Below are 14,130 nucleotides of genomic sequence, written 5' to 3' on the forward strand. Positions count from 1 at the left end.
TTCTGCTTTTCTTAGTCGTTCTCCAATAACAAACTCAAAGATTTGAAGAGATCTGAGACACTCAGGGGGATCATCTTTGGCCCCCGGTGAATAAAAGGCTATTTATTAACTTTCCCTCTGCGTATCTCCGTCCTCTTCAATAACTTCTAAGTCTCATCCCTACCACATCATCTGCTTCTTTTAAAGATTTATTTTTAAAACTGAATTGATATGAAAATCAGGGAGAGAGAGCGAGAGTTGGAAATAATATGCATGCCATGAAAGGAGCCACAGATTGGATTTGAACCTGGGCCGTCCGCTTGAGGGACTACAGCCTCCATACATAGGGCACACGCACCAACCACTACGCTGCCAGCGCCCCCCATGCATCTGCTTTTTAATAGAATATAAAGAAAAAGGATTTGGGTTTTAGGAAAGACAAGCAAACTTCATCATGCAGTTATTTTCAACTTTTATGAGCCAAATGTTTCATCTTATTGGCCTTTAAGTTTGTATGATGACTAATGCAACAAGTAATTCAGTTGCTGCAAATCCACACTTTGAGAATACTCTGAAGTGAACGTCCTGCACTGAAAACTTTAAGTATATAATCTTTATTGTGTCAAAGCACTCACTGTTCTGTTAAATCGTTAGTTTAATGAATGTCGATTAAACCTTCACTGCATATTGAGGGTTAGAATCCACTCATGTAGAATTTGAAGGTTGTGCTAAATTTAACTGATTTATATACTGTTGGGTGATGTCTTCAAAATACTAGAACTTTATATTCTTTAAGATAATCATGGTTGCTCTCCTGTGAGATCCATGTGTCCATCAAGTCAACTTCATGTGAAAGCACCTTCACACCTCATGTCAGTGAGTTTGCTAGAAAATCTTGATTCTCCACTCATAAGCAAAAATCTAAAGTTGAGATAAATGTTTTATCCAGATTGGCATGATGGAATGGATAAATATGACACACTGATTAATGAATTGGTGTAAAATTCAATATGAGGCTCAGAGCTGAAGTAGAACAAAGTACAAAAGCTGTGTAAGACAGACATTCAAGTGAAGTACAAATACCTAAAACCTGTGTATATATTAATTCCACTAAGTTCATTACTTTCCTGTCAACAGTTGATGCAGAAGGCTTTAAACAGCCTCTGGATACATAACAAATGTAGAGAGCTGTTTCTACTACAAACAAAACTGACTCACTTTGGTCAGGAGACATAAAGTCAATGAAACAACAGCTCCCCCTGCTGCTCACGGTTTGCACTACAGGCAACTGAACCCACATTTCTGCATCAAACAACCTGCAGCACAGATGGTTTCAGACTGAAGTTGATTTGAGGAAAGTTTTAATCTTAAATGCGTAACACTCACCCATGGCGATTGCATATTTTGGCATGCTGCATTAAATTCCTCTGCATTTAACAACATAAATACAGGTTACTTATTTCACAGCCTTCACAGACTTGATTTAGTTACACATTGTAAATCAATGTGGCTATATAACCATTTAGTTTGTAAAACAAAACCTAGTGATTATGGAGCCATGGTAACCAAATACTAAAATTAATTCCATGTACAGGTTCATTCTTTTCCACATCGCTGTACAGTTAAAAGAACGTTGATAAATATAAAAGGCCCTTTTATGGTTTTCTTCTTGTTGTACACAACAAACAAAAATCGAAATGATGGTAAGCCAAAAATGTTTTATTCACAACCATAAACAAGAGCCAGGCTTAGCGTTTTCCACCAACGCGTGGGGCGCTCATCTTCATCGGCTTGGCGATCTTGGGTTTCTGTGCAGTCTTGGTAGAAGACTATAGAAGAAAAAAAAACAACAACACAATGTTACAAAACACCATACTAAATAAGTTTACAGCCAAGCTCCCTAAAGCCTCTACCAGCACGATGTCTGTTACAAAACCAAGGAGGTTGAAGTTTACAATCTGGCATGTTTCAGGTAAGTAGTTGTGTACTAATAGAATGGCATTCAGTACCCTGTAATAATATTCTTGAATGGAAACACTGGAATCACAAAATGTGCACTGATGCAGTAAATTTCCAAAAACAAGTTCACACAGTCGAGTTCTTACCTTTGCACTTGGAGCAGCGGGCTTCTTGGTTGCCTGCTTCGCCTTCTTGGCCTCCTTGGCAGCTCTGACAGAATAAAGAGAAACAATAAACCAGACTGAACACGTAGGAGAGAATCCTCAATTGGAAATGTGTAACTATCAAGTGTTATACTGTGTGATTAAAACTTGTGGTAGAGAACAAAAACATGACAAACATTAATAAATAACCAAAAGGTGATGCATCTCCAGCTTGTGAAGAGAACAAAGTGACATCATCATAACACTAATACTGAAGATTTATATAAATTAATGACGGCCTCAGCCATCAAGTGCACAATATAAGCCATCTGTGGAATCATCCATTAACTCAGACTTGTAGATATGTTGGTTCTGCTCACATGTAGCACCAGATGAGATGTATATTCTTTTGGATAATTAAAGATTTGAGCACCGAACATTTCTTTGCGTTCCTGCATCCTGATCAGCTTTCTGCACAACTTTATAATTATGATAAAAACTCTTTAAACTCTTCAAGTGTTCATCAGACACATGTTCACCCAATGTAGTGAAGAGGTGATCTTACCCGGCCCTATTTTTTGTTAATTTATTTTGTTGAAGAGGGGTCGGGACAATCTCAACGACAGGCACAATCGCACCTGCCTGCGTGCAGCGCAGATACAGGACGCTGCACAGAAATAATTGCCGATGTACAGACGGCACTGAAGGCACCATTTCTCTCCGGTGGGTCCGTGCAACACAACAAAAAGTTTCAATTGCAAAACTTGTGTGGGAAGATTTATTATGAGGACGCAGCAATCACATCTACAGCAAGGGGCTGCACCAAACGGGAAACTACACCGTTTTCAAAGACATAACAGCGGACATCTTTGTCTCTCTGCAGAGTGGAGCGTACAGACCTGTGACATGCATGAATATTACTCCAGTAAAAACATGCTCCAGCTCCTACAGTTTGAGGCACCAGCTCCTACAGTTTGAGGCACCAGCTCCTACAGTTTGAGGCTCCAGCTCCTACAGTTTGAGGCTCCAGCTCCTACAGTTTGAGGCTCCAGCTCCTACAGTTTGAGGCACCAGCTCCTACAGTTTGAGGCTCCAGCTCCTACAGTTTGAGGCACCAGCTCCTACAGTTTGAGGCACCAGCTCCTACAGTTTGAGGCACCAGCTCCTACAGTTTGAGGCACCAGCTCCTACAGTTTGAGGCACCAGCCCTGTTTGTTTCTAGGTCCCTTTTTCCACCATTATGACATCATCAGGTTTCATGAATTGGTTTTCCATTTCAAGCCGAGCAGAACCTGCTAACACGTCATCCCTAGATCCCACACTTCCAGTGTAGCCAAGACCTGCCCTACCCCGCTTCTGATTGGCTAGTAACTTTGGTAAGTTTGAGATACAACAGCTGGGTTAAATACCATTATTACGGGAACTCCATCGACTCAAACATGATAAAACTTAAACAACAAATTCCCCACCGGTATTTATTTGTACTCTCACGGCCTCACACCAGAGATGCGGCACAGTGACGGAATACTTTAACCCCGTTAAGAGCTTTAGGAACCTGAAAACAAAATCAGTTCTCAAAAGCCAATAGCTAACAGAACACTTGGTGCCCTCACCTGATGGCCTGCTCCCTCTGGGCCTTGCGGACCTCGGGCTTCTGGTTCCTCTTGGCCATAATCTCGGCCAGGGAGGCCCCAGTGATGGCCCTCTGGAATTTCACCGCACGGCGGGTACGCTTCTTTGTCACCTCTTCCTGTTAAGACCGAATAAAGACAAGATGTTTGTATGTTAGAAGGCGAATATCAACATGTTAAGACCAGCCTAACAACAAAAGGAGGACCGAGATGCTCATGTTAACTGTGGTTTAAGTGACACTGACATACTGAAGGTGTTCAATCAATAAAGCGAGACATTAAGTTCAACTAAAACAAAAATTGGGATAAATATTACCAAACAATGTCTAAAGCGTCAGAATTAAAGTAATAACCTTCAACTTTACAAAACCTATGAAGAACTTTTATTTCACTTTGTTCCGTGTAAGCAGTACAATGTGAAGGCAACCTTTCTTTTCACTTAGGCCTACAGAAAGAACGAAGAGGTGCAGGAAGAAGAAACACTAAAAAAGTATTAAGTAAAAACTAATGGCATTTTCCCAGGGCTTCTTAAAACAAGTCAAAACATCCTAAAATGGGTCAAACCGAGTTAACATTTCTCTGTAGCAGAATAAACAGTGTATGAAACCATCAAAATCAAGACTGTTTGTTTACTCTGAAACGTTCCATCTAAAATTACATAACAGATTTATAATCTACAGTGACTTTTAATGTTATAATAAAAGCCATTAAGCATTTGTTGCAAAATAACTTATTTACAGATATTTGGGCATCAACATCAACGCGGATTTCTTAAGAAACTCAGATTTATCAGGATCAATGTATCTGAATCTATGGTCTGTTTGGTATAACATCAAATTCTACACAAAGAAAATGTTAAACTGCTGCAATTGAAACTAAGGTACACCCTGCAGACTCACCTAGTTACAGGTTACTTACAAATGCTAGACGTAATGAAAATCAGACTAAGAAAAACGACATGATTGTATTGTTGGAGAGTTTGGAGGCTGACTAATGGTGAGATGTCAGTAAGACGTCAAGAGCCAGTACTATGATCTCCTGTTGTTCTATGGCTGTAGGTGTGGAGTGAGCACTGCTGCTAAGACTGAAAAACACAGTCCAGCAACAACACATAACACAGACTGACACCGTGCACACCGTTCACCCGCAGCCAAATGATTCAGTTCAACTGAGGGAAAATATAAGTGTTCAATGTAAGCACAGAACAAACTATGATTTGTGTGCATAACCAATTCCTGCAATATGGTGGGATGTTTTCAGAATGTTTACACTTCAGTTAATGTCCTACAACAGATGTTATACATAATTACTGTAGTTAAACCATTTTATACAGGTTTAACTAAAAAAAAAAAAACAACTCAGTATATGCATTTACTAAAAAGGGCCAGACGCCAAATTCAGATTAAGATGATTTAAATTATCCCAGAAGGACAGACTACTGATTCTCACACACACACACAATATAATATAGGCAAGAAACAATAATTGCTGGACGCATTATATCATATTCTGAAAGAAGATATGGACTGAACTTACAATTAAGTAACAGAACAGATAAAAAAAAGACTGATCTGTTTGCTTCTTCCAACACAGACAAACATGTGGTTCCATGAACTCATACAACTTGTTACTCACAGACTGGCCCTTCTTGTGCTTGCGCCTGTACAGAACGGTCCAGTTGATCTGTCTTGGATTTCTCTTGGCGAGGAAGGCAGACTCACACTTGCCATTCAAAAACTGGAACACCTTAAAAAGAAATTACCAAATGAACAGTTCAAGTCATTTATAAAAACCCATTTCTTCTCCTCGGCTTTTACCTCTAGTTAAATGTTGTATCCCAGCAGCAGTGTCTGTTAGAACTTTTACTATTGTTTTATGTTTTAATTTTTGCTTTCACATGTTTTTATGACATTTTGGATGTAATGTATTTTGCCTAATTTACTGTACAGCACTTCGGTCTGCCTCTGCTGTTATAAATGTGATGTATAAATAAAGTTAACTTGACTTTTAGTATTTATTTTAGCTGTTTCAAATTCACTTCCTCAGGACTCATCACTGTATTATGAAACACATTCTGTAATGTACAATAATATGTGGCATCAAGACACAAATGACTATCCCTACCTAACAACAACATTTTGACATTTACACAGAATAACATTTTAAAGCTGTAATAAAAGTGTTAATCCCATAATACTGAGTTTATAGTTAATTATTTCAGCAAAGTGCAATAAACAAGTAAACAAAATGCAGTTTAATAAATAGTGACTGCTTTTGTAAACATTCATAGTATCAGGAAACGTTTGATTATTTTAGATAAACACTATAAAGCTTTTTATTAAAAGAATAACAGCAGAATTCAGCTGTGACACTTCAGTAGTTTTCTGTTTAAGATGCTAACTGTCGAAGCTAACGGCTAGCAGATCACAAGAGTGTAATTGACCTGGTTATATCTGCTCCTATACGGTCAATACAAACAAGTTAACCAGCACACATAAAGACTTTAGTAGGAAGCTCTCTTCATCGTTTAAAAACAGAGTAACTTGAAGCCGGCGGGGGAAAGACTTGTTACCTTTCCGTCTATCCTGGCGTATCGGCGGCCATGGCCGGGGTATATTTTATACCCGCTGAAACTGCACAACTCGACCCTGAAAACGACAAATATAAGCCATCACTAGAAGAAGATGATACACATTCAAACTTAAGACAGATTAAATGATTGGAACATTTATTAAAGTGTGCAGATGGCGTTTGATAATATTCAGTACACTCACTTCATGATGGCTACGAGAGGGCACAAAACCGGAAAGAAAGATGGCGGAAGCGGAAACTGAAATTAGAGACGACAAATCGTGATTTATCATTAATTAAAAAGTGAATAGTTTTCGGTGACTTGCATTGATTTTATATTGCTTTACACATAAAAACCATTTACAAGTTATTCTGGCTATAAATATATGTTTTAAAATCAGATTTAAGTTTAGCCGTTGCCCCGTCGTTAGGATGATGACGTCACAAGGATGACGTTGGCATCTGACGTTGCCTAGCAAACGTAACAGAAACATCAGAAAGCGGCAAAGTAATGCTCTCTGGCGATGTCAAAGAAATTAGGCAGTTAAATGAGAACTAAAAATGAAAGATGTAGCTCGGTATTAACATTAATAACAAGCATGTTTATCTACTGTGTTTTTTACTGTAGCCTTTTTATTTAGTCAACAAAGATAATTGTAGTTTTTCCGCCCACAAGGACGCTTTAACGTAATGAGCGAGACGGACTTTTTGGACTACATTTCCCAGTAACTTCCTGGTTCAGCCGTTTGACAAGCGGCAGAAGGCTCCTTGTCTTTCACACTACAATCTGCAGCTAATATAGTTGCTCTGCATAGACTTTGGCGACAGGATGGGTGTATCAGATTTGCAGTCTGATAAAAATGCTGGTAAGTTGCTCTGCTGTTGTTATGGTCAGACAGATAGAGAAGGTTATGTGGAAGAAATGGTGCTTATTATTATACGAGCTCAGTGTTAGCTAACTTAGCATGCATCATCTCAGAGTGCAGCCGTTAGCATGCATTACAAACATCATGAGTCAGATCTAAACATCATATCTCCTGAGTTAGACTTTCCATCTGCTCCACAAACTCTTATTTTCTGTCCTTGATATTCCTCATTCGATAGCCACCCTTCGTGCCATTGGATCTACTAGTGTCAGTATTATTTACCTGTAAACATGTCGACAGGTAAATGACTTTATTGTCATTACACATGTACAGGTGTAGAGTAACGAAATGAGGTTTAGCATCTCACCAGAAGTGCAAATAAGCAGAAAGTGCAACAATCTGTGTACAAGTACAAGTCTGTACAAGTAATTACAGAATTTACAGATGTAGACTAAAAAAAGTGAATTATTGTGTATATATGTCTGGATTAATGGGATGCTATAAATATAAATAAATGCTATAAATATAAATAAATACTATAAATATAAGTATATTCTTCAGATTATAATATACAGATTAAGGTGCAGTGAGCATGCTATAGTAGATTACAGATAATATACAGAATATGGACATATTGTACAGGTCGATAACTTATTGAGGTGATATGAACATACTATAATACAATAATACAGGTGTGTGTGTGTGTGTGTGTGTGTGTGTGTGTGTGTGTGTGTGTGTGTGTGTGTGACCAGGAGGAGTGGTGGGGGGATAATGGGTGTGAGGTGATGTGTGGGGGAAGGGGGGTCAGTTTAAATCTATATCCACAGCGAGTGAATATTGACGTTTTAAATGACGTATAGTCTTTTGTTATGTTGCAGATCTATAGATCTAACTACTTTCTTTAAGTCAGTTTGCCCTGACCTCCATTTATTTGCTCTACCTTTATTATCTAAAGGGGTTTAAGTATCACACTTTTATGAACTTGGAGGACTCAGAAAAACAGATTCATCTAAATCAGAGTAGAGGCCTAATTATCCTAAATACAAATATTCTGTTTAATGTATCAATCAATCAATTTTTATTTGTATAGCTTCAACTCATAACAAGTGTTATCTCGAGACACTTTATAAAAAAGCAGGTAAAAGACCTTACTTATTGCTATGTTACAAAGATCCGGCCTATCCATCATGAGCACTTTAGCAAAGCAGCAAAAGTTAAAGTGGTAAGAAAAAACTTTCTTATTAAAAGGCAAATTAAATCTTCAGCCGGATCCCCGGCTCATGACGAAACAGCCTTCACAGGTCTAGACTGCGCCGGGCTTGGAAAGGGATAGGGGGAGAGATGGGATAAGATGCAGGAAGAGGGATAGGGAGCAGGGGGGTAGTTTTGTGATTGCAGTTTTTAAATGTCTATTTGCTTTAGCCACACAAGGTCCTGTGATGGATCTTTCGGACCGGAGTATGCAGAAGCTGGAACCTAGTTTCATCTGCTCCGAGGACACTCACACCCTCATCCTCGACCGTAATCACATAATGAAACTGGACCACCTGGAACGGAGCCCAGGTCTCCAGCAGGTGGGTAAACCCTCTGACACCTTGTTGCTTTTCAGTCCATTTATTTACATACAACATACTGAACATTTTCTTGAATGCTTTTTATCCTCTTCCTCTTTAGCTATCTGTTGCCAGTAACCGTCTGGTGAGGATGATGGGAGTGTCTCGGCTAACAGAGTTGAGAGTCCTCAACCTTCCCAATAACAGTATCGGGTACATCGAAGGGCTAAGAGATCTCCCGCACTTGGAATGGCTCAACCTTTCGGGGAACAATATTAAGGTTTATATCACAAAATTTACGTCATGGATGGACAAAAAAATGTCATAACCTGGGTAAAAACAGTTTCAAGATTTCAATATTTTGCATGTTTGACTGACTGTACATGGTTTTTATCTCAGGTCATCGAGCAACTCAACAACTGTCTGTCCCTTCAACACCTGGATCTGTCTGACAATAACATATCTACAATAGGTGATCTCACCAAACTGGTGGCATTGAAGGTGAGTGCTTGACTCTCCAAGGCCAAAAGCATCATAAAGAAAAGCATGATGTTTGAGAATGTTCTGTGGAAGCTTCATTTTTGTATGTTTTGTATTCTTTTTTCTTTCCCTTTTTGAAGACACTTTTACTCCATGGAAACAGTATTACAACTCTCCGTACAGTTCCTGCTCACCTCCCCGTCCATTTATCCATCCTCTCCCTGGCAGAGAATGAAATCAGGGATCTTAACGAGGTAATTACTTGATAAAGTGCTGTCGTCTCCATTTAAACAACACGGATGCTAATTACTGATTGACTGACTTATTTGTGATTGTTCTGCAGGCGTCATACCTCGCGCCTCTCCATGACCTGGAGCAGCTGTCCATCATGAGCAACCCCTGCGTTATGTCGACCCCCTCACTGCCTGGTTTTGATTATCGGCCTTACGTCATGAGTTGGTGCCTGAGCCTGAAAGTCCTGGATGGCTATGTCGTGTCACAGAAAGAAGGGTGTGTGTGTTTCTAAATCTGTAAAGATGAATGAAAGAACCAAAACGTTGGATTTTCTTATGTATGATTGTTATTTTTACAGTCTCAAAGCAGAGTGGCTCTACAGTCAGGGAAAAGGACGTTCATATCGACCGGGTCAGCATGTTCAGCTGGTTCAGTACCTGGCCACTGTTTGCCCCCTGACATCATCCCCAGCTCTAGAGACTGCAGAAGATGCCAAACTGGAGAAGATCCTCAGTAAGCAGAGGTAAAAAAATATACATTTAGCAGCAATGTGACACAACATGATGCTTTAAAAAACAAAGACCAGCGTCCAATTCTTACTTAAATACCATGCATCATTATCAGTGGAAAATTTTCTACGACTGATCCCGGGTGTGGTGGACATTTTTTGTCTCCCAGGTTTCACCAGAGACAGCTGTTAGAGGAGACGACAGGAGGATGTCCCAGCCCTCCGCGCCCAACTCAACTAGACGTGGAGAGGCACAGTCCTTCACATGAAGAGCCACAGGGGGGAGCCAGAGAGCTGAGGAACATCAGTCCACCTGCATCAGCTGCTGCTGCACCATCAGTACGGGAGACAGGTGAGCGGGCTGCTTTGTCATCCTATCTGGCAGTTTGTTTTTGTTGTTTCTATTAACAAGAAGCTGTTGTGACAAGATTTATTTTTCAGAATTGTAACTGTTTTGGTTTGTCTGCTTTTTGTGCAGAGCCAGTTGTGCAGTTTAACACCTGGGTAAGCTGTGATTCTTCCCACACATCATTGCCGGTGGTTCGCAGCCCGAGGCCCGGAGAGGAGCACATGTTTCTAGAGGACGTGCTGACAGATGAGGACAAACTGAACGGCAGCATGCTTTCCTCAGAGTCGACTTTTCTCCCCTTCACATCCGATCTGGATCCTCAAATGACCCACTCTGACAGCGAGGATGAGACGGAGACATTTGAACCCGACTCCCTGGCTCCAAAGCAGCCGGCCGAGCAGAAAAAGCACAACACAAACAAGAAACATCGATCACAGACAGAGGAAAAGGGCTCTGAAGAAGTCCTTTCTGGTGGGGCGACTACAGCTGGATCGGTGGCACTCAGAGTTAGCACACCGCAAAGTGATCTGGAAACATCCTCTGACTTTTGCAAAGCAGAGATGATGGAAGCCCCGACGCAGGAAGAAGTTCAAGTGTGTACAAGTAAATCCTCTGTGACGGAGGCGGACAGGGCAGCGGTTAAAATTCAGTCATGGTGGAGGGGACAGCACACGCGCTGTTGTCACCCTGTCGCAAAAGAGGTGCGCAGTGAAATCCGCCTGCACAGGATGCAAGAACACATTCTCTTCTTGTCTGAAGAATTGGACAGGTAACTTAATGATCGTCTGTGTTTCTTTTTGCTTTTCAATTTTGTGGTGTGGGAATGTTTGTGCTTTATAACTTTTGTATTGTCCAGCATGTACATAGATGAACTACTAGTTAATAATGGAGTTGTTTTGCAGGGTGCAGCATCACTATGAAGAGGAGCGCTTACAGAGGCTGGTTCAGGAGGAAGCTGTAAAGTTTCTGTGGAAACAGGTGAGTTCAGCCTCACTCTGTCATTATCTCATATGATGTTGCTCTCCTGTGTTTGTTTTTTTCTAAACAAGACGGCCATGCTAGCATCTTTATGATGATTTATGATGGTAACACTCACAATGATAATACTGACATGCTAGTTGTGTGCAATAATTTTGCAATTTATGCAAGAAATGTTGCTAGTTGAAATTGTTGCATGCTCCATGCACCAAGGATAAAGTCTGACCTGCAGCTCCTTTCCTGATGTCATTCCCAACTTTCTTTTTTTTAAATAATTTTTTAGTTAAGGAAAAGCATTCTTCACACATTATTAATGACACATAATAGCAAAATAATTGCAAGACTCCTCCTTCAAACTTTCAAACATTGGAGCACTTTCTTTGCAGAAAGAGAGGGGGGGTACGATGCTCGCAGTATATTTTAACAATTTAGCTCTTCCAAAGATTTTTTCATATTCAAGTTAACATGACGTTAATTAAATTGAAATTATTTACAAAACAACACAGGAAGCTTTCACCTTGGAAGAAAATAAGAAAATAAAATACAGAGCAGGTTAACGGATGAGGAAATAACACCCAATGTACTCCAATTAGTTAAATAAAAACAGGTCTTACAGGTTTGACATATTCAAATATATATATATCCTGTAGAATCTATCCTTCTGGACTTTGAGGGGAAATGACAGCCTTTCCATAACATATCTTTCATATATGATGTCATTCCCCACTTTCTATCCACTGTCCTCTCTGAAGAAAGGCAATAAGCCCCCCAAAAAATGTTTTTTTGAATGAGGGGCCTCATAACTCAACCTGGATTTTTGGTTAACTTGACCTACTTTTGAACCACTTAGTCCCAGTGTCTCACCGTGGCACAGCAGCTGGATTCAGTCATACTCGCTATACACATAGGTGGTTATGTCTTTTGTTTTGAATGTTTACTGACATTTAAAAGTCTACACCCTGTATATTAGACAACATCACTTTTTTCAGGGTGTTTAAAGGAAAGAAAGCTCGTCTTATATTCAGGCCATTACAGTATTTACAGACTGGGCAGAGTGGTAGGTTGACCAGTAGACCAAAAGACTGGCGCTACCATCCCTGTTTCAGCATGGTTAAAAAATGGCTTTGTTGTGGATTTTTCTATGGTCAAATAAAGTCTCAAGTCAAACTGCTTTTGTCTTTGTCTGTTATTATCAGAGTAATAGGAAACTTATACAGGAGTGACAATCATCACAAATGCATAGCAGAATCCCGCTCAGCAGCGGTTACATCAAGACATTTATACCAGACTTCGCAAAGCAGGGCACTCTCATTGGTTGACTCTTGTCCATGTGTCTTAATCTGCCTTAGAGACTTGCCTATAATTATCTCTTAGTTTCATGACGGTTATGTTCGTGTGTTGTTTGCGTACGTGTTTCTTACGCTTCAGTATTTTCCCACTGTGCAATCAGAAATCTGCACGTGTTAAACAGATATCTTTCCATTACAGCTTTCTGAAGATAAGACTTCCTGTATTTCTGCCTCATTAGATTAACACTTTCCTGTGTTGTGTTGTCTTCAAAGCTCCAGTCCATGCAGCAGTGGAAACAGTCTGTGGAGCAGCAGCTGGCTGGCATAACTCAGGCCGTCACCCCAGCTCAGGTCTCGGCTCCTGGACTGTGCGAGTCCGTCCCTCCTGTTGCATCTGGCACCGAGAACCCGCCCAGCACGGACGTCTCCTTCCCTGACTCGGGCTTCCCGTCCACAGGTGACCACCAGTCGGCACGGGAGGACAGCTTCTTGAGCAGCGGGACGACGGACTCTCTGAAGACGGTCCGAGCGCTGAGCCCCGTTCAGAGTGGCTTCGCCGTGGACAGCGCAGACTGCAGCCTGCTGGAGCAGTACCTCTCGTCTGTGCAGCAGAGGGAGCAGGAGGCCGAGGAGGTGGTCAGTGAAAGAACAGAAACACCACAGCCCTCCTCACCAGTATCACCAGTCAAAGCCACACAGTCCAATTCCCCACTGGAGAAGGCTGCACACGACCAATCAGAAGAACAGAGAAGGGAGGAAAACACTCCTGGCCTTATTTGAGAGTCTAATTGGCCCTCATACAGAACTACTGAGTGGGTGTGTAAATTTGGCACCAACTGTCGGCCTCTTGAGACTTCTCACAGTTGTGATCATCTTGATAACCGCCCCAGATGTAAAATGGGTCAGTGCATCTGGTTGGCTTTGTTACAAAAGACTGAACACTTTGCACACTTTAACAACACCTTAATGTGAATGTCATTCAAGTGTTTTGAAAACTTGGATCTTTTTGTTTTAGTCAGTAGAAATGTTCCTCTCTGTGTAAAGATAACGATTGTAATGTAGCTTTGGGCGATATTAGCAACTTCAGGGTTTAGGTTGATACATCAACTGGCATTGTCTTTTTTCGATCCTGATCCTGGGGTCCCACTGGCCTGCATGTGTTAGATGTTTCCCTCTAAAACCTCTAAAAACATGCAGGCCAGTGAGTCTCCAGGACCAGGATTGACAGCCACTGGATTAAAGGAGCAGACATGGTGTGACCTATTCTCTTCATCAACATCCATTGCAATGTATACATCGTGTAAACTATAACAATAAGATTAGACAGCAATGTGTTTAACATAGCTCTAATCCCTGATATATACTATATTAAACAATAAGCATTCAGTCTAATAACACGTTGCGTTTATAGCTGGTTTTTTTATAATCTTGAGATCGCATCACCTGAAAATGTAGCATCATTTTAAAAATGTAAATAAATCCTCAAATATTATTTTCCAACCGGTATTTGTTGATGGTTATTGATTATTTCATTACCTTCTCATCTGATTATAAAATAACCTTTTCAGTTAATCCCGTTGACCGCAAATG

General features: G+C 40.5%; 2 protein-coding genes and 1 non-coding gene across 3 annotated transcripts; 1 reads left to right on the forward strand and 2 right to left on the reverse strand.

The window, feature by feature from the left end:
• Positions 1 to 1,677: 1,677 nt before the first annotated feature.
• rpl24 (ribosomal protein L24) lies at positions 1,678 to 6,565 on the reverse strand. Its single transcript, XM_020648725.3, has 6 exons — positions 6,487 to 6,565; positions 6,285 to 6,360; positions 5,348 to 5,458; positions 3,695 to 3,831; positions 2,085 to 2,148; positions 1,678 to 1,808 (listed from the first exon to the last, which is right to left on the reverse strand). Exons 1-6 carry the CDS (start codon positions 6,489 to 6,491, stop codon positions 1,728 to 1,730), a joined length of 474 nt encoding a protein of 157 aa, XP_020504381.1. The 5' UTR covers positions 6,492 to 6,565; the 3' UTR covers positions 1,678 to 1,727.
• On the reverse strand, positions 4,678 to 4,857 carry LOC114921042 (small nucleolar RNA SNORA23). Its single transcript, XR_003809346.2, has one exon. It is a non-coding gene; the product is annotated as a small nucleolar RNA SNORA23 (small nucleolar RNA).
• A 229-nt stretch (positions 6,566 to 6,794) lies between the features above and the next one.
• On the forward strand, positions 6,795 to 14,044 carry cep97 (centrosomal protein 97). Its single transcript, XM_020648727.3, has 11 exons — positions 6,795 to 7,149; positions 8,572 to 8,723; positions 8,824 to 8,982; positions 9,102 to 9,203; positions 9,323 to 9,436; positions 9,526 to 9,692; positions 9,775 to 9,939; positions 10,095 to 10,276; positions 10,403 to 11,042; positions 11,176 to 11,251; positions 12,814 to 14,044. The coding sequence occupies exons 1-11, from the start codon at positions 7,113 to 7,115 to the stop codon at positions 13,318 to 13,320; spliced, it is 2,301 nt and encodes a 766-aa protein (XP_020504383.2). The 5' UTR covers positions 6,795 to 7,112; the 3' UTR covers positions 13,321 to 14,044.
• The last annotated feature ends 86 nt before the right edge of the window (positions 14,045 to 14,130 follow it).

The sequence above is a fragment of the Labrus bergylta genome, chromosome 13 (genome assembly GCF_963930695.1).
Source record: "Labrus bergylta chromosome 13, fLabBer1.1, whole genome shotgun sequence".
Lineage (NCBI taxonomy): Eukaryota > Metazoa > Chordata > Actinopteri > Labriformes > Labridae > Labrus > Labrus bergylta.

Excerpts from the sequence above, each read along its gene's own strand:
- rpl24 (XM_020648725.3), bottom strand. Across the intron at positions 5,459-6,284 it reads ACGCCAGGATAGACGGAAAG|GTGTTCCAGTTTTTGAATGG; the intron begins GTAACAAGTCTT and ends TTTCTTTTTAAG. Across the intron at positions 3,832-5,347 it reads AGCACAAGAAGGGCCAGTCT|GAAGAGGTGACAAAGAAGCG; the intron begins GTGAGTAACAAG and ends CGGTCTTAACAG.
- cep97 (XM_020648727.3), top strand. The coding sequence starts at position 7,113 with ATGGGTGTATCAGATTTGCAGTCTGATAAAAATGCTG. Across the intron at positions 8,724-8,823 it reads GGAGCCCAGGTCTCCAGCAG|CTATCTGTTGCCAGTAACCG; the intron begins GTGGGTAAACCC and ends CTTCCTCTTTAG. Across the intron at positions 9,693-9,774 it reads GTCGTGTCACAGAAAGAAGG|TCTCAAAGCAGAGTGGCTCT; the intron begins GTGTGTGTGTTT and ends TTATTTTTACAG.